Consider the following 18,244-nt stretch of genomic DNA (forward strand, 5'->3'; position numbering starts at 1 on the left):
GGACTTCAAAATCTGCCCCAAAGAATTGGGACAGCACTACAGCACCTGCACACATTATCATTCTTCTTGTGCCGAGAGCACAAATGTGAGAAATGTGTGTATAAAGAGGCTGGAGTAACCGTTGTTTAAAGGGTCACGAAACACCAGAACACATGTTTTGAGCCGTTGACAGTGGTATATGTGTCCCACACTGCTATAAACACTATCAGGACACATATATCTCACTAAAAAGTGAAAATTGTTTTTTTTTTGCGTTATTTCGAGCAAATTCGTACTTCCGGTTTGAAACTAATTTTTAAAGCTGCGTCACGGCCATGAGATCTTATCGTGTATTCCAGCGTGTAGACTGGACGTCTGTACCTAGGTGTACCGTATAACGTTTCTGAGTGTGCTGCATTCATTCATGTGTAAGACTTGGTTTAATCCAATCAGCGCGCTCTATTGTGTATGTGCTGCAACTTCAGTAATATGCATGCTAGCTTCGAAGACTGTTTGTACCTGAAACAGTGTTCAGACAGTAGAGAGACGACATGTTGCGTTGCCAAAAGTGGGAAAAAAAGAAGAATTGTTTGGCGATACGGGTCGTCAGTGTTGCTTTTATAATGTGCTGCAGTGAAGGTTTTGTTTTTTATTTTCTCTAAGAGAGCACAGCTGGACTCACGTGTGGATCAGTGCACGTGACACCCGGCAGAAATACGTTTGTACGGAACATTATTTACCCGAGAGCTTTTCTCATCTGGAAATGGTGAAATCTGGATTTGCTGCTCATCTCCTTTAAAAAAAGACACGGTTTAGTTTAGTGTTGATTGTCCTGTCTCTACAGATTCAGTAAGTGTGTGCGATCAGCGCCCTTTCTTTGTTCATTCAGATGGCAAAGTTATAGTTCATATGGTCAACAGTTCTCTTTCAGCGCCCTATCATACACCCGGTGCAGTGTGGCGCAAGGCGCGGCGCAGTAGTCTTTTGGTAGTTTCAGCTTGGCGCAAGAGTGGTTTTGAGGTGTTGCGCTACGCTGTTTAAATAGCAAATGCATTAGCGCTCATTTGTGCACTCATAGGCGTTCTGCTCTAAAAAGGGAGGCGTTCTGAGGCGGACCGCTGGCGCGTCGCTATTTTGAGAAACTATAATAGATTTTTCATTAGACCAAAACAAACCCGGTCTAAACTCCAGCGCAGAGTTGCACCTCGCTTACACACTGCTTAATACACACAAGAGAGCAATAGGCAAATATCTTTACATATGAAAAAATGTAAATATTAAGGATATATATAGGATATAATAAGAATAGATATAGGATATAAATATAAAGGATTAAAATATTACAAAACATATGATTTTCTAGCCTACATAAATATGAAAAATCACTGCTTTTATGTCTTCTTCATCTCGGGAGGCTTTTTCAGTTCATTCATAACAATTTGCTTTTGTATAATGTTATTATTATTAGCAGTATTATTTATTATATCCATATTTATATTTGCTTTATTAAAAACAAGCTTAGATTTGTCCACCTGTCAGGTTGTAGACCATATGGGGCACAGCATGTGTTTTAGGATATAACACAGTATTTTGAGCTCATTTTGTTATTATTGTTCATTTATTCGTTTGCTGGAAATTAGAACTGAATTTAGAAATAGTTTTGAAATGAATATTTGCGCTTAACAAAAAAAAGTATTTATTTATAGACTAATTGATGTCTGTGTGTAAAGGTTTCCCTATCCAAGAGCGAAAGTGAAAGTAAATCATTTATCTCTCATTCTCACACAGTAGATGCTCTGTTTAACAGTTTTCTGTTAAAAACTGTTAACTGTTTGCTTGTGAAATGCTCAGTTTTTCCACTTAGACTTACTTTGCGTCCTGTAAATAGCGAATGCGCTCTTGGCGTGACGCAGCTGGCTCTTAAAGGGAATGGGAGATGAGACTCTGATTGGTTTATTCTCAAAACACACCTATAACTCATTAAGAAAATAAACTCAACCCTTTAAGACCATGCGCCACGGCGCAAAGCAGATTTCCCGTCCTTAAATTAGCAAAAACGCATTCTGACACGCCCTGAAAGCGTTTGCGCCCTGCGTTTTGCGCTCTGCGCATGGACCGTCAAAATAGAGCCCTTAGTGTTTAAAGACAGACCTTAGTCAAAATGATTTTTAAGTTACTTAGTTTACAGTATGTTAATATCACTACAACATTATGGACTGAAAGATCTTGTGTAAATGCTGCTCTCTGAGTGTAAACGTGAACACTGCAATCAAACTATTGCCATCTGTCGTGTTTTATTTTCGGCGCATTTTGTGACAGTATAGTCCACACACACACGGTTTCCTCACCTACCAAGTGCATCTGAGTTACCAAGAAATGCAGAGGTTTTTTCTCTTATACGACGTGCGGTGTCAAACATTCCACCGTCATTAAACACAGTCACTGTCTTTCTCCCCTGCGTCTGTGTTTATTTTGCCTCTGTGAAAATCAGCACGTGCCCAAATGGAAACTCCCATTTTTATTTCTGTTGCCGAAAAATGATTATTTATTAGGGTTAGTGGACGTCTGAGTCTCGTTCATTGAGGTGAGTGAATCTTTTTTTTGAGCAGTTTTATTGAATTTGTTAAAATTTCTAATTCGTTTAAAGTCAACGAATCGTTCAAGATTGACCCATCACTCATTAAGGTGTCCAAACTTTTTCAAATGATATCTGATAAAATGAGAAAGACTGAACCAATGAGTACACAAACACATGGGAAAACCAGCATATTAACAATCAGGCATGTCAAAGTCAACGCTTGCTTATTAAACTGTAAATAAACCATTGTTAAAAGTGATATTACGAGAATTATAATCAGTTTCACTCCAAGAAGGCCAAACAACACATTCAAAAGCCCCACAGAAAGTGTCGCACCGAATGAACAACACAGAAATGAACCGAGCGCATAGACTGACAATTGACAGTCAAATTCGTTGGGCAGAAATTTAAATGCGAAAGCTCCTATTGTGACACCAGGAGCCGCGTAACATGCGAAAAGCACATCTGACCACGTCCTGATGCTGATAATCGACCCAAAAACCAGAGCTGAAGTCAAGAGTAATGCGAAAGTAATCACGTCATCATAAAGACAGATTACTTCGTTTATAATACAGACTATGAAATCCCTCAGAATATTTCTGAACTTTGGTTTGCCGCTGCTTTCAAATTCTACGTTTTCAGTTAAACTGCATTCGTTTGTATATACATTTGCTAGTGATGCTAACACAGACAAGTTCAGCAATATAGCAACATCTGGACGCAGAAAATGTCTTAGATAAAACATAAACAATACAAGCCCGCACACTTTAGCCGCATCGTTTAACATTGGGATCTTTGCTTCAGTGTGAACGACAAAAGCGGTGAGAAAAATGCAGAAAACCAATCCTCCAATCCCAACTGCTCCTCCTAAAGCTTCATATATTACAGACAAAAGATCATTTTGAACATTTGCGTATTGACTAGGTTTTAAATCTGTCGATACTGAGAGAAATCTGCCATCATTAAGCTGAACCAGCTCGTCTATTTCCTCCAGGAGAGCTGCAGGTTTGCTCTGAGCGTCTGGTATGATGTGAAATCTTCCTCCACATGCGTTGATCATGTCTCCAGCAATCCCTCTGGACGCTCCTGTCAAGCGTTCCTGCTGGTTTTGCTGCAGAAGAACAATGCAGTACTGCAGGACTTCTGCTCCCAGCAGCTCCTGGGCTTGTTGGAGCAGATCACACGGCGGCTCCGCTTGTGGATCTTCCAGATGGAGGAGCATTAAAACGGCGTGAGGTCCAGGAGACGAGAGGAACAGCGCTGTGGTGAAGCTCTGTCTCGCTGTGTCCTCCTCACAGAGGTTTGGTCCAGTGACCAGCGTCAGTCTGCGACCCTCGTCTGTCATTACTGGAGTCTTCACCATCTCTCCGTCCTTCAGTTCCTGCTCTTTATTTCCAGACAGAAGATCAGCAATGCTGACGCTGGACTGACCTCTGACCCCCACCGACAGCACTCTCAGAGCCTCGGCATCAGGAGCTGGAAGAGAAAGTGAAAGCATCACGCAAGTCTTGATGATGATTTTCAACACTACAGTTGGGTTTGTCCATATTTTACTCAAATCAGTTTGTGTTTCTTATCATCTCTTAATGGATGTTTACAGTCAGGACTAGCGAAGCCCAGTTTATACATGAATCTCTCAGTAGATTTATATGACACTAGTGCATGAAGACGAGTATTTATAAATCATTACAGTCCAACTCAGTCATTAAAGTCTTCAACAGCTTCATCTTAAGATTATGAATGTATAAACAGTAGACAAAAACATTCGAAGTACAATTTGGGGCATAAACATTGTAAATCATGGCTCCGTTATTATTTATATGTTCCACTGTGGTTTAAGAAAGATATATTCCCTAAAAATAAGCCTGATTATCTCATGCAGTTTTGATGTTTAGGAGAAATGTGACTCTGGACCACAAAACCATACTTAAGCATCAATTGGTCAAGCTCAAAAAATATTATTATCATTATTAGTCATGATTCGAATGTTCTAAAGAGAGTTTCATGAGTCAATTTGTTGTTAAATTTAGTTGTTTTTTTTTTTTCAAATGAAATTTATTAATATAACTTGGCAAACAATTTTGGAGAATTTGATCTTTTCCCCATTTAAATGTCTTGTGAAGTGCATTGAATTGTGCATTTTATTTAAAGTGATGTAATCTCAACTGAAACATGAAGAGAGAGCGAGGTATAGAGTAGCTCCTCTCCTTATTTTTTTTTTTTTTATTTTTATTATTTTCTTCGGGGTTTTTACCTTTATTTTTGATAGGACAGTAGAGAGAATTTACAGGAAAGCAGAGAGAGAGGAAGGATCAGCATAGGACCCGATTCGAACCCAGGTCGCCGCGAGCACCAGAGTGCATGTGTCGACACACTAACCACTACGCCACTAGCGCCGGCAGCTCCTCTCCTTTAAAAAAAAAAAACAAAATAAAAAAACAGCCAATAGTGTTTTGTTTTTCTCACAGCTCTGCCAGTGTGAGTGTTTGAGCTCAAGCGCATCAAATGAAAAGCCAATGAGAAGAAGGGGCGGGGCATGTCAGATACCATAGAGCATTTGATTGGTCAGAAGATTTGATGAGACACTGAAGTATGAGGTAACATCAGAAAAAAAACATTGATCCATTTAGGCAGAAGTGGCAAACTGCAAGCTTTGCATGTTTACATCAGGTTTATATCGTCTAAGTGCAAATTTTGGAGCTCACTAGTTTATAGATAACCTTAAAGCTAACACACTCATACTAAAAATGTGTTAAAACATGCTTCTTCAGGGATTTATATGATGATGCATATGCAAACTGTAGTGAATCACCTTGTATTTATTCATTTAAATACTACACTCCTCCCAAATTTAGCCACCGAAAGTGAAACTTTGAAATGTATCTGCAAATAGGTTTTACATCACATAATTCAGGACGGTGACTATCAAAACAGATCAAATATTGCATTTCATTTAACAGTCTGAGTCCATCATAACAGTAAAGAGCAGGTACTTTACCTTCTGCTGTCACAGACATGGTGTAAAGAGCCAGAGTCAGTGTGAAGCACAGGTCGGGTTTAGTCAATTTCATCTTATAGCATGTAAACAAACCTGAAACTATAAAGCCAAACATACTGTAAGTAAATGAAGAGCAGCATCACAAGAGTTCCTGATATACTCTAATAGATAAATAATCATATTCATTAAAACATGCAATGAAAATCATCAAAATAGTTTTACCCTCAGTCGGTTTGCTGAAAAATGTTGTTGGTGTTCTGCGTTTTTGCTTTCTAAAGCAAGGACTTAAAACACGAGTGGGTTTAGATGTGTTGTCGGATAACCAGCACAACAGGTTTTATAGGATTTACAGTAGTAAATGTAAGTAAAAAGAGCAAGAGGTACTTTAATGTTTTTTGACTGATGCTTTCAAAGATCAACTCGGTGTGTGTGTTTTGTACCCCTTCCCCTTGGCCCTTGAAACAGAGTGTGAAGGGGAAGGGCTTCAAAATGTCCCCCTGAGAAATGGGACAGCACCTGCACACGTCATCACGATCTCTTGCTTCATATGAGACCAGACGATGGCGACTGCTGCAGTTATTCCAGTTGTGTTATTTTGTGATATTCATCTTCATGAAATCACTGAAGGAATATTACGTTATCATAATGATCTAACATGGCTATAAGATCATAACTGTACTGTGCATTTACACAGTGGCCATATTCGTCAATATAAACACACGAAAACAGCATCAACATTATAGCAGACACTGTGAGAAGCTCATTCCCAGCCACTAGACTGTTCTGGCAGGGGATTCGAGTGCCGTTGAGTGTCAGAATGTTGTGGGACTGCTGTACAGGAGTTATTATTAGGGATTATAGATTGCCAAATTTAGCGGTTTTTATTTTAGTGTTTTTTTTTTTAAAGCATGATGGTAAAACACGAACGCGGTTGTGAATGTATTAAAGCATGTGCTTGTTTGTTGTAGAAATTCGTAATAATGACAAAACATACTAATTTGTGCGTCTTCTGACTTCCCTGTGCAGCCATGCTGCGATTGAGGCTGGTGTATTCTGGGAAATTTTCTTACACTTTGGTTTCGAGTGTGGTCCTGAAAAATCTCTGTTCCAAGGGGTATCTAGCCCGTCCCCTTAGCCCAACACCTTCAAGCTAAAGGGAATTGGGACACCGCTACCCCTTCAAGTGAACATGCAAAACAAGGGGAAGGGCAAAGGGGTAGAATTGGGATTGGGCCTAAATTAGCTTAGTGCAGTATTCGTTAAAATTTCCAAAGAGAAAAAAGTTTCTGCCAACATTTCTATTGGTCAAGACACCAATTTAATAAACAAATGCTTTTCTTAATGTTTTGAGGAGGTTGTGTGGGTGTCAGGGGGGCTCAGTGGTTAGCACTGTGGCCTCACAGCAAGAAGGTTGCTGGTTTGAGACCTGGCTGGTTTAGTTGGCGTTTATGTGTGGAGTTTGCATGTTCTCCCCGTGTTCATGTGGGTTTTCTCCGGGTGCTCCGGTTTCCTCCACAGTTCAAACACATGCACTAAAGGGGAATTGATGGACTAAATTGGCCGTAGTGTATGAGTGTGTGTGTGTGAATGTGAGAGTCTATTGGTGTTTCCCAGTACTGGGTTGCAGCTGGAAGGGCATCTGCTGCGTAAAACATGCGGGATAATTTGGTGGTTCATTCCACTGTGGTGACCCCTAATGAATAAAAGGACTAAGTCGAAAGAAAATCAATGAACAGTCCAACCCAGTCTTTATTAAAGTCAACATCTTCATGTTTAGATTATGAATAAATACAACAGAAGACAAAAACATTCAAGTATAATGAAATTCAACACTTTTGAGGCATAAACATTGTTAATCATGTCTCCATTACTATTTACTATGTTCCACTGTATTTTTCTACACACATTTACAGTCATGTGTACGTTGTGACACCCTATTGAACTTCAGGTATTAGTACATAGTATTAATAATAAAACAAAATGGTTGTTGGCAGGTCTTACAATTTAGAAGACAAACCTCAGATGTCATTTCATTATTTACATAAAAAAAATAAAGAGGAGAGCCTATGATTCAGATCCTGTAGATTCTGTTTTTTCAAGTTTAAGACCTGCCAAAGATCAGATCATCTTTAATGTCCTGTTGTGGAAAAATTGGTATTTATTAGGGTTAGTGGTGGGAAGTTTGAATCATTTTATCGACTCAGACCTTTTGGTGATTTCATTAAATTTGTCAAAATTTCTAATTTGTTTGAAGTCAACGAATTGTTCAAGATTGACCCATCACTCATTTAGGGGTCCAAACTTTCTCCACATGATATCTCATGAAATGAGAAAGACTGAAGCAATGAGTACACAAACACATGGGAAAACCAATATGGTAACAATCAGGCATGTCAAAGTCAACGCTTGCTTATTTAAACTGAAATACGCCTTTATTAAAAGTGATATTACGAGAATTATAGTCAGTTTCACTCCAAGAAGGCCAAACAACACATTCAAAAACCCCACAGAAAGTGTCGCACCGACTGAACAACACAGGAATGAACCGAGCGCATAGACTGACAATTGACAGTCAAATTCGTTGGCCTGAAATTTAAATGCGAAAGCTCCTATTGTGACACCAGGAGCCGCGTAACATGCGAAAAGCACATCTGACCACGTCCTGATGCTGATAATCGACCCAAAAACCAGAGCTGAAGTCAACAGTAATGCGAAACTGATCACTTCATTACAACAACGGATTAGTAGGTTTATAATACAGACTATCAAATTTCTTAGGATTTTTCGGAATTTTGTATTGCCGCTGCTTTCAGATTCTGCATTTTCAACTAAACTGCGTTTGTTTGTATATACGTTTACCAGTGATGCTAACAAAGACAAATTCAGCAATATAGCAACACCTGGAGGCAGAAAATGTCTCAGATAGAACATAAACAATACAAGCCCGCACACTTTAGCCGCATCGTTTAACATTGGGATCTTTGCTTCAGTGTGAACGACAAAAGCGGTGAGATAAATGCAGAAAACCAATCCTCCAATCCCAACTGCTCCTCCGAAAGCTTCATATATTACAGACAAAAGATCATTTTGAACATTTGCATATTGACTAGGTTTTAAATCTGTCGATACTGAGAGAAATCTGCCATCATTAAGCTGAACCAGCTCGTCTATTTCCTCCAGGAGAGCTGCAGGTTTGCTCTGAGCGTCTGGTATGATGTGAAATCTTCCTCCACATGCGTTGATCATGTCTTCAGCAATCCCTCTGGACGCTCCTGTCAAGCGTTCCTGCTGGTTTTGCTGCAGAAGAACAATGCAGTACTGCAGGACTTCTGCTCCCAGCAGCTCCTGGGCTTGTTGGAGCAGATCACACGGCGGCTCCGCTTGTGGATCTTCCAGATGGAGGAGCATTAAAACGGCGTGAGGTCCAGGAGACGAGAGGAACAGCGCTGTGGTGAAGCTCTGTCTCGCTGTGTCCTCCTCACAGAGGTTTGGTCCAGTGACCAGCGTCAGTCTGCGACCCTCGTCTGTCATTACTGGAGTCTTCACCATCTCTCCGTCCTTCAGTTCCTGCTCTTTATTTCCAGACAGAAGATCAGCAATGCTGACGCTGGACTGACCTCTGACCCCCACCGACAGCACTCTCAGAGCCTCGGCATCAGGAGCTGGAAGAGAAAGTGAAAGCATCACGCAAGTCTTGATGACGATTTTCAACACTACAGTTGGGTTTGTCCATATTTTACTCAAATCAGTTTGTGTTTCTTATCATCTCTTAATGGATGTTTACAGTCAGGACTAGCGAAGCCCAGTTTATACATGAATCTCTCAGTAGATTTATATGACACTAGTGCATGAAGAGGAGTATTTATAAATCATTACAGTCCAACTCAGTCATTAAAGTCTTTATGAAATTCAACAGCTTCATCTTAAGATTATGAATGAAAACAGCAGTAGACAAAATCATTCAAAGTACAATGACATTTATCACTTTTGGGGCATAAACTTTGTAAATCATGGCTCCGTTATTATTTATATGTTCCACTGTGGTTTAAGAAAAATATATTCCCTTAAAATTCAACCCAGGCTCATTCTGAAAACGTAGTCCAGTGGACATTTCAGGAGACCGTGAAATATGTCCTCACCCTGTTATGAACTCGTTCACTTTATTTTTTGGATTCTGTTTTTGTCTTACATGATCTCTGGAACTGCTCTTCCCCGGACTCGAACCCGGATGCCTTTGTCAACTCCTCCTCTCTGCATCTGAAGTCCGCCGATGCACACGATGAGCTGACCGGACAAACTGACTGCAGCGGGAAAGCCCTCTACACGGATAGGTAAGCGGTCAGCCGGCAAGCGCGAAAGAAAACGCCGTCACACCGCCCCGCAGCATTCGCTTAAAAAATTAAATACAGCCATACGTACCTCCCGGGGCGTATTTCACGGTCTCCAGAAACGTCCGTTGCCCACATAGCAAAATTTCTCTGGCCCAGCTCTGGCCCACACAATCAGGTTTTGCTTGGCCCACATGCCGCTGTGAATTACGGTACATGACTGGACCAAATCTGGCTTCCAGACAAGGGCCAAACACGGACCATATCTGGGCCAAGTCTCAGCCAAGTTAATAACTCACAACTGGGCCTGAACTGGGCCAGATAGGTTGGTGTGTCATGATTGCAATGAAATTGATAAACCCATGGAGTGATGCGCTTTAGGCACACTATGGGCACGCTTTTTCTCAAAGTGACCTGATTGGTAGAATTTTTTTTCTTTACTCAAAAATGATTTTAGTGTATTTTAAATGTGGGTCAAGACTGGCCAAACTCACATGGCCCACTTATCAAATTTTAAAATCTGGGCCAAATACTACGTTTTTCATCTGGCCCAAATCTTGTGTGCCGCCTTAAAGACGGTGCCGCCTCTGCCAAACCCGGGCCATGTTTGGCCCACATGCTGTATGCCAGTGCTGGATGAATGCCTGCTGTGCCAGCTTTATGCCAGTGCTGGATGAATGCCTGCTGTGCCAGCTTTATGCCAAATCTGGGCCAGAATTCTTTGCTACTAGGGTAGACTACGTTTTCAGAATGAGCTTGGGTTGAAAGAATTATCACTTTTGTCATGATTTGAATGTTCTGAAACAAGTTTCGTGAGTCAATAGAGCACACTGTACATTTACACAGAAAGCGGCGAGAGCGTCAAAGTAGCCGGAAGTCATTCATTTTCAATGAGAGCTCGTGGCGAGTAGCAGCGCGGTGCGTCGTTGCCGGTGTGGGCGTCCAGGAGAGTTGATATCAAGTCAACTTTATGATAATGAGCTATGACGCGGTTCGGCGGCAAGCAATCAGAATGAACAAGTCCACCACTTGAGACGAGTCCAGAGAACACAGTCACTGTGAACTTTGGTTCTGACCACAGTTGGTGCCAAGGGTTTGATTATTGCGGTCGGCGGATTTCCAATTATTTGAAATGTTTTCTTACAGGAACATGCATTTAAAAAAGTTACTGGCGAGTTACTGATGTTCATTAATGATATATATATATATATATATATATATATATATATATATATATATATATATATATATATATATATATATATATGTATATAAATATATATATATGCACATCAGTAACTCACCAGTAACTCTATATATATATATATATTTTTTTATATATAAAGCTGGAGTCCCATGCGACAATGCAAAAAAGTATTGCTGTTTGAGGATATTTCAGTCATATGGACACATTGGATAATTAAGTTGGGCAAAGCCACACAACATGCAACTTAATTTTCCATTTTTAAAAGAATTTGATTGAAATGTATCTGCAAATAGGTTTTACATCACATAATTCAGGACTGTGACTATCAAAACAGATTAAATATTGCATTTCATTTACCAGTCTGAGTCCATCATAACAGTAAAGAGCAGGTACTTTACCTTCTGCTGTCACAGACATGGTGTAAAGAGCCAGAGTCAGTGTGAAGCACAGGTCGGGTTTAGTCAATTTCATCTTATAGCATGTAAACAAACCTGAAACTATAAAGCCAAACATACTGTAAGTAAATGAAGAGCAGCATCACAAGAGTTCCTGATATACTCTAATAGATAAATAATAATAATCATTAAAACATGCAATGAAAATCATCAAAATAGTTTTACCCTCAGTCGGTTTGCTGAAAAATGTTGTTGGTGTTCTGCGTTTTTGCTTTCTAAAGCAAGGACTTAAAACACGAGTGGGTTTAGATGTGTTGTCGGATAACCAGCACAACAGGTTTTATGGGAATTAGTAAATGTGAGTAAAAAGAGGAAGATTTCCTTAATGTTTTTTGACTGATGCTTTTAAAGATCAACTCGGTGTGGCTAAATTCGCTCACTGCAACTTTCATAAAAATTTTCTAAAGTAAAAAAAAATCTCCCAGTACTGGGTTACAGCTGGAAGTTCATCCACTGTGTAAAACATATGCTTGATAAGTTGGCGGTTCATTCCATCGTGTCGATAAATAAGGGACTAAACCAAAGGAGAATGAGTGAGGAGGTTGTGAAATCCCATCTTAACACCACATTTTACATTCAGCTTGAGGCATTTCTACATCTGCTTTCTCTCTCTATGCAAATATTTAGGTCATTTTAAATGATCATTATATTATTTTGCATATAAACACTTTTATATAACACTAAAATGGTGTTATATATTTTGTATCCTAAATGTTTGGACGATTGTTTAAATGCAGACAAATCAGCAAGTTAAGCTAGTGAGATGGAATGTGTGTGTGTGTTTGTGTGTGTGTGTGTGTGTGTTCATGATGTCACACACCTAGTGCTGCAACGATTAAACACTGTAAAATGTACAGGGTTACACACAATTCATTCATGCTGTCCCAACACAAGTCGATTAAGTTACGAATTTAAATGTATTGTATATAAAGCAAGTAAGTTGTCCCCCAAAAATCTCAAGAATTGTGTCATTTCAGCTCATTTTACATCAGTAGTTTGAACAAGCAGCAAGGGCGGCACAGTGTGGAGTTTGCATGTTCTCCCCGTGTTGGCGTGGGTTTTCTCCGGGTGCTCCGGTTTCTCCCACAGTTCAAACACATGCGCTATAGGGGAATTGGTGAACTAAATTGGCCAAAGTGTATGAGTGTGTGTGTATGAATGAGTGTGTATGGGTGTTTCCAAGTACTGGGTTGCGGCTGGAAGGGCACTTGCCGTGTAAAAACAAGCTGGAATAGTTGGCGGTTCATTTCGCTGTGGTGACCCCTGATTAATAAGGGACTAAACTGGAGGAACATAAATATATAAACCAGCAGCAAAAATATTTTTTGAGTGTAGATTTTGTTGGTTTGATTGTAATCTGTGGAATAAATAATCACGCTTTCATGGTTATCAGGATTACTATAAATTAATTTCACAGCCATTAGTTTCTAAAATTACAAGAAAACTTTTATTGCTGCTGTTATTATCGCTGGTAAACACAGTTCACTAAAGAACTACAAATCCGCCAGTATATGGACTACAGGTTCCAGTCATGCACTGCTCACACACACCTGTTCCTCATTCAGTTCATGAGCAGCTTCCAGCCATGAGTGTGTGAAATCAATAGAATGAGGAACAGGTGCATGCGAGCGGTGCATGACTGAAACTTGTAGTCCATATACTGCCAGATTTGTAGTTCTTTAGTGAATCAAGGTTCATCTAACCCAGGGGTGTCAAACTCAATTCCTGGAGGGCCGAAGCCCTGCACAGTTTACTTCCAACCCTGCTCCAACACACTTACCCAACCCGGGCTCATTGTGGAAAAGTAGCCCCGCGGACGTTTCTGCGGACCGTGATTTACATCCCGGGAGGTACGTATTCGAGCGGTTTTTGTTTTCGCGGATCAGCGAGAGGCCGCTGTGCACGCTTTTTTACGTCTCGGGCGCCTCTCGGGAGCGCGCCATTCGTGCCCGCGCCATTCTCGCGCGAAAAGCTGCCGGATCGGCCGACTTGGCTGCCCTCCTCTTCCTCCTCCTCCTCCTCCTCCTCCTCCTTCCCTAAACCCGAGCGACGGTTCGCAAAAGCCGTCGAGAAAAAAAAAAGCAAAAGCCCTCGTCTTCGATTTCGACCGCGTTTTCGGATCCCGAAGCATTCTTGCCCTTATTTTTCGGATTCCGTTTTTCGTCTTACCTGATTTTCGGAACCGCTGTTCGCCGGACTCGATCCCGGTCGTCGTCCCCGCGGCCGGCTCCTCCTCCTCCTCCGGGGCCTCCGCTCCGCCGACGCAACGCTGTGAGCTAAGCGGACAAACTGGTTGCATCGGGAAAGCCCTCCACTCGGAGGCGAGCCGTCGCAGCGTTCGCTCAGAAAAAAACTAAACACGGCCTTACGGATCTCCGGCCACGTAAATCGCGGTCTCCAGAAACGTCCGCGGGGCTACGTTTCCAGAATGAGCTTGGGTTGCACTTACCTGTAGGTTTCAGACAAGCTTGAAGGACTCAATTAGTTTGATCAGGTGTGTTTAATTAGGGTTGGAACTAAACTGTGCAGAGCTGCGGCCCTCCAGGAACTGAGTTTGACACCTGTGATCTGACCCATTCTTGAATGCACAAAACCAACACAATCTCATGGTAATGCACAACATTTTGATTTAGTCGCTAACTCATATGAGTTTATACAATCTCAATTATGTGTTTTAGTACAATTTGCTCATCCCCCAATTGGGAGTATGTTCGTTTTCATATGAATTAGCCACAATTAAACCAAACTGAAGTGAACTAAACAGTTTCAATTTACTAGAACTTCTATGTGAAGCTGCTTTGACACTAATTACATTGTAAAAGTGCGATAGAAATAAACAAATTGAGTTGAATTTAACTTTTCCGTGAATATGTGATATACGCACACCCTAGTGGCCGTAATAACCTACTGCACCTTTTAAGTGAAGTTTATGCATAAACTAATTTCGAGAGGATGTTTCACGTGATTATGATTGAACACGGCTGGTTCTGCATTAGCATGGATGATCCACCAATCAGGCCAGTCCTAACCCACTATAAAGAGCCAGGGTTTCTCACTACAGTCATCTTCGATTTGAAGAATCCCCCCTTCCACTCCTACCTCTTCACCTTTTCCTCCAAAGGGTGGCACGGTGGCCGAGTGATTAGCACTGTCGCCTCACAGCAAGAACGTCACCGGTTCTAGTCCTTTAACAGGCCGGTGGTTGTTTCTGTGCATAGTTTGCATGTTCTTCCTGTGCTCGCGTGGGTTTTCCCGGGTCCTCCGGTTTCCTCCCACATTCCAAAAACATAAACAACAAGTGAATTGATCAATCTAAATTCAACACTACAGTCAATCTTTCACCCTGCAGCAGATCTCTTCATAGCATTCAATTTTAGTCATCAGTTTTTATCAAGGGGGAGTTGTCGAGATCTACCTGAGCTCAAGGCTCCCATCTTACCCTTCAAACGGGAGGGAGCCCAGGGCTCAAGAACATTTGAGCTCAGGGCTCTCTCCCGGGACAGCATGCCAAACTTGCTTATAATCACTCATCAGCTAAGTGTGAACTCTTGAAACACTCTAAAGTCTGCTGCAAATACAAAATTGCGACTCGTTCACTTTCTCATGTTCCTCAGATTGATCAGTATTCGTGTATCTTTATTCGGCCGTTGTTTTGAGAGCAAATTGTCCTGCCATGTTTGCTCAGCTCTGCTCCATTAACATAAAACGTCATCTTCCTGTAATCCGCAATGTCGGCCAAGGTCAGGATGTCTTCTTTTCTTTTTTTCTTCGCTGCTATTGAGACATCATTGTTCATAAATTCTTAGCTGTTTGTGTTGGGGAGTCGAGCTTCAGCATAATCCAAAGCAAACCGCAACGTGTTTAGCTTTTATATGCGCGTTTATTTGCTCAAATGAACTGGAGTGATTTAAAATCGCAGCGGCGTGCGCTAAAACAACTGTAAATCTCCGACTCCGAGCCAAGATATTATCTCTCAGGGCTTCTGTAGAAAAACCGCAGTGTCCTCGCTGTAGACCTGCACTTTTTTCCATTGGGTTGAATGGGAAGAATTTGGGTTTCTGGCGTTGGTGTGTAGAGTCAGCAGGGTCTGGCCTTTCTGACTGCCACTTCCAACACTTCTGCAGAAAATCTGGGTCGACCGGAAACCATAATCGATCAGTGTTTGTTTTGAGGTGAAAATCTGTGACCGTTTAAATGTAGTTGAGCAATAAAGAAGAAGGTCTAGTGATTTTTATTACTTCAGAGTAAGTATATCTGGCTAAATTGTTTTCAGTCTGCCAAATCTTCTGAGCTACACTTAATATTTCAGTAATTTAAGAGATATTTATAAGGCACATGATGGAAACAAATGAAATGATTCAGATTTTTTTATTGTAAATTGGTCAACCTAATATTAAAATAGCTTAGTATATTGTACACTTAAAAAAAACTCAGTTCCACACTATTCCTTATTTATTTTATTTATTTGGCAGGGACAGTGTACATTAATTAGCATTTCAAGAGTTCACACTTAGCTGATGATTGATAATAAAGCTAGTTTGGCGTGCTGTCCTGGGAGAGAGCCCTGAGCTTAAAAGATCCTCGAGCCCTGGGCTCCCTCCCGTTGCAAGGCGAGAGGGGAGTTTGAGCTCAGGTAGATCTCGATGACTCCCCCTCTTGCTTGTTGTAGCTAAGTGTCAGATATTGATGCTGAAAGGTGTACTCAGAGTTTAGCTAAAGTTTGTGGATTAATTGTTTAGAGTGCTTGTTTTTGAACTGTGGGAGGAAACCGGAGGACCCGGGGAAAACCCACGCGACCACGGGGAGAACGAGCAAACTCCGCACAGAAATGCCGTCTGGTTTGGAAAGGAATTAAACCAGGGGCATTCTTGCTGTGAGGCAACAGCGCTAATCGCTGGCCACCGTGACGCCCGTTTGAAAGGAGGGAATGTAGGGTTGGGTGGGGGGGTTTCTTCAAGACGAAGGTATTGAGATGAAAAAGGTCTGGTTATTTATAGTGAGTTAAGGATCGTCTGCTAGGATAATCAGTCATTAGCTAAAGTTGGAACAAACTTAGCCAGAAGGCTATTTTTCATCTGTTGTCTCTGAACAAAATAAAAAAATAATACAAGAATTATATCATCAATCAAACATAGTTAAAAAGTACTAAAATAGACATGGTTATGTAGATGTTAATAAAAAAGAATATTTACAAATTGAACTAAAACACCAACATTTTGTAATAGAGATAAAAAATTGTCCCAACACAAATCCATTTAGTTAACTTAATTGTTTTTACAAATTTATGTGGATTGAACATAAAACAATTAAGTTGTCTTTAAAAAAACCTTAAGAAATGTGTTGATTCATTCATTCATTTATTTTCATCCGCTTTTCCGGGGCCAGGTTGCGGGGACAGCAGTCATGTGGGTTTTCTCTGGGTGCTCCCCTACAGTCCAAACACATGCGGTACAGGTGAATTGCGTAGGCTAAATTGTCCGTAGTGTATGAGTGTGTATGGATGTTTCCCAGAGATAGGTTGCAGCTGGAAGTTCATCTGCTGGGTAAAACATATGCTGCTTAAGTTGGCAGTTCATTCTGCTCTGGCGACCCCGGATTAATAAAGGGACTAAGCCAGAAAAAAATATTATGAATAAAATAAATCTCAAAAACACTCTCCCGTATCACTTTTTTTTCTAATATTGCAATGACAACAGAAAATTGAATTTCTATTTTAATATCCATGCATAGCAATTGTTTATTTGTTTAAATGTTTGATTATTGTTTTGTCAATTTAATATACTGTACATTATAGATTAAATATACACTAGTAAAATTACATTAAAAACACAAACACTAAAAAAAGGATTGGTTGGATTTAAAAACATTATTTAAGAGAAATGGTTGCAAATTATTTATATGGGCTAAATTAAATGAAATAATGATAAACTTAATTGTTTGCAAGCACTTACCCTAAACAAATTACTAAATCTAATGAATATTTTTTCCAGTGCAAACAAAGGTTTCTAAAATGACACAAGTCGATGGTGTAAATGAAGACAGAATGCTCACATTTGGTAGAAATCTTCCTTTAAGCCACCCTGACTGTTTTATAAACACAAACACACTCTCGGGATTAATGAGATTGAGAAATCAAAAAGTAAGGGCAGCACAAAACGGTTGTTGGAAAATGTTCATCAATGTCAGGAAAGTTTTGTCATAAAACATGAAAAATGTATAATTGGTGGGAAAACTGTCAAATAAGACGTAAAATTCAATTATTGCTGGAAAATGTCTTAAACTAGTGTGAAATTATGGGAAAGGATCATCTCAAAAGAGCAAAAAAATTGCTGAAAACATAATAAATTGGCAAAACTTTCCACATAAACTTTGGAAACTTGCAAAATGGGGAAACATTCTGTCATAAAAGATGTCAAAATGTGTCCATGATAGCAAAAAAAGTGTCTTTAAAGACAGAAAATGCTGTAAATGGTATTGGAGAACATTAATATTATGTTATTTTACACATGCTGTATGGGGGTTTTTGCACCTTGAAAGGCAGCAACTGATACAACCTCCAATGTGAAAAGCGAAAGGAAAAACAAAAGGTTTCTAAAATGACACGAGTCGATGGTGTAAATGAAGACAGAACGCTCACATTTGGTAGAAATCTTCCTTTAAGCCACCCTGACTGTTTTATAAACACAAACACACTCTCGG

At 40.3% G+C, this 18,244-nt stretch overlaps 2 protein-coding genes across 2 annotated transcripts; both read right to left on the minus strand.

Annotated features, from left to right (window-relative positions):
* Positions 1 to 2,588: 2,588 nt before the first annotated feature.
* LOC147830727 (uncharacterized) lies at positions 2,589 to 5,889 on the minus strand. The gene is made up of 3 exons (XM_087311600.1): positions 5,778 to 5,889; positions 5,556 to 5,654; positions 2,589 to 4,033 (listed from the first exon to the last, which is right to left on the minus strand). The coding sequence occupies exons 2-3, from the start codon at positions 5,626 to 5,628 to the stop codon at positions 2,679 to 2,681; spliced, it is 1,428 nt and encodes a 475-aa protein (XP_087167726.1). The 5' UTR covers positions 5,629 to 5,654; positions 5,778 to 5,889; the 3' UTR covers positions 2,589 to 2,678.
* Positions 5,890 to 7,286: 1,397 nt separating this feature from the next.
* LOC141380846 (uncharacterized) lies at positions 7,287 to 11,809 on the minus strand. The gene is made up of 3 exons (XM_087311554.1): positions 11,711 to 11,809; positions 11,489 to 11,587; positions 7,287 to 9,217 (listed from the first exon to the last, which is right to left on the minus strand). The coding sequence occupies exons 2-3, from the start codon at positions 11,559 to 11,561 to the stop codon at positions 7,875 to 7,877; spliced, it is 1,416 nt and encodes a 471-aa protein (XP_087167680.1). The 5' UTR covers positions 11,562 to 11,587; positions 11,711 to 11,809; the 3' UTR covers positions 7,287 to 7,874.
* Between the last annotated feature and the right edge of the window lie 6,435 nt (positions 11,810 to 18,244).

This window comes from Danio rerio, chromosome 25 (genome assembly GCF_052040795.2).
Source record: "Danio rerio strain M-AB ecotype USA chromosome 25, GRCz13ab, whole genome shotgun sequence".
Taxonomy (NCBI): Eukaryota; Metazoa; Chordata; class Actinopteri; order Cypriniformes; family Danionidae; genus Danio; species Danio rerio.

Coding starts and splice junctions, on each gene's coding strand:
- LOC147830727 (XM_087311600.1), bottom strand. CDS start 5,628: ATGAAATTGACTAAACCCGACCTGTGCTTCACACTGACTCTGGCTCTT. Junction 4,034..5,555: donor CATGTCTGTGACAGCAGAAG/GTAAAGTACCTG, acceptor TTTCTCTTCCAG/CTCCTGATGCCGAGGCTCTG.
- LOC141380846 (XM_087311554.1), bottom strand. CDS start 11,561: ATGAAATTGACTAAACCCGACCTGTGCTTCACACTGACTCTGGCTCTT. Junction 9,218..11,488: donor CATGTCTGTGACAGCAGAAG/GTAAAGTACCTG, acceptor TTTCTCTTCCAG/CTCCTGATGCCGAGGCTCTG.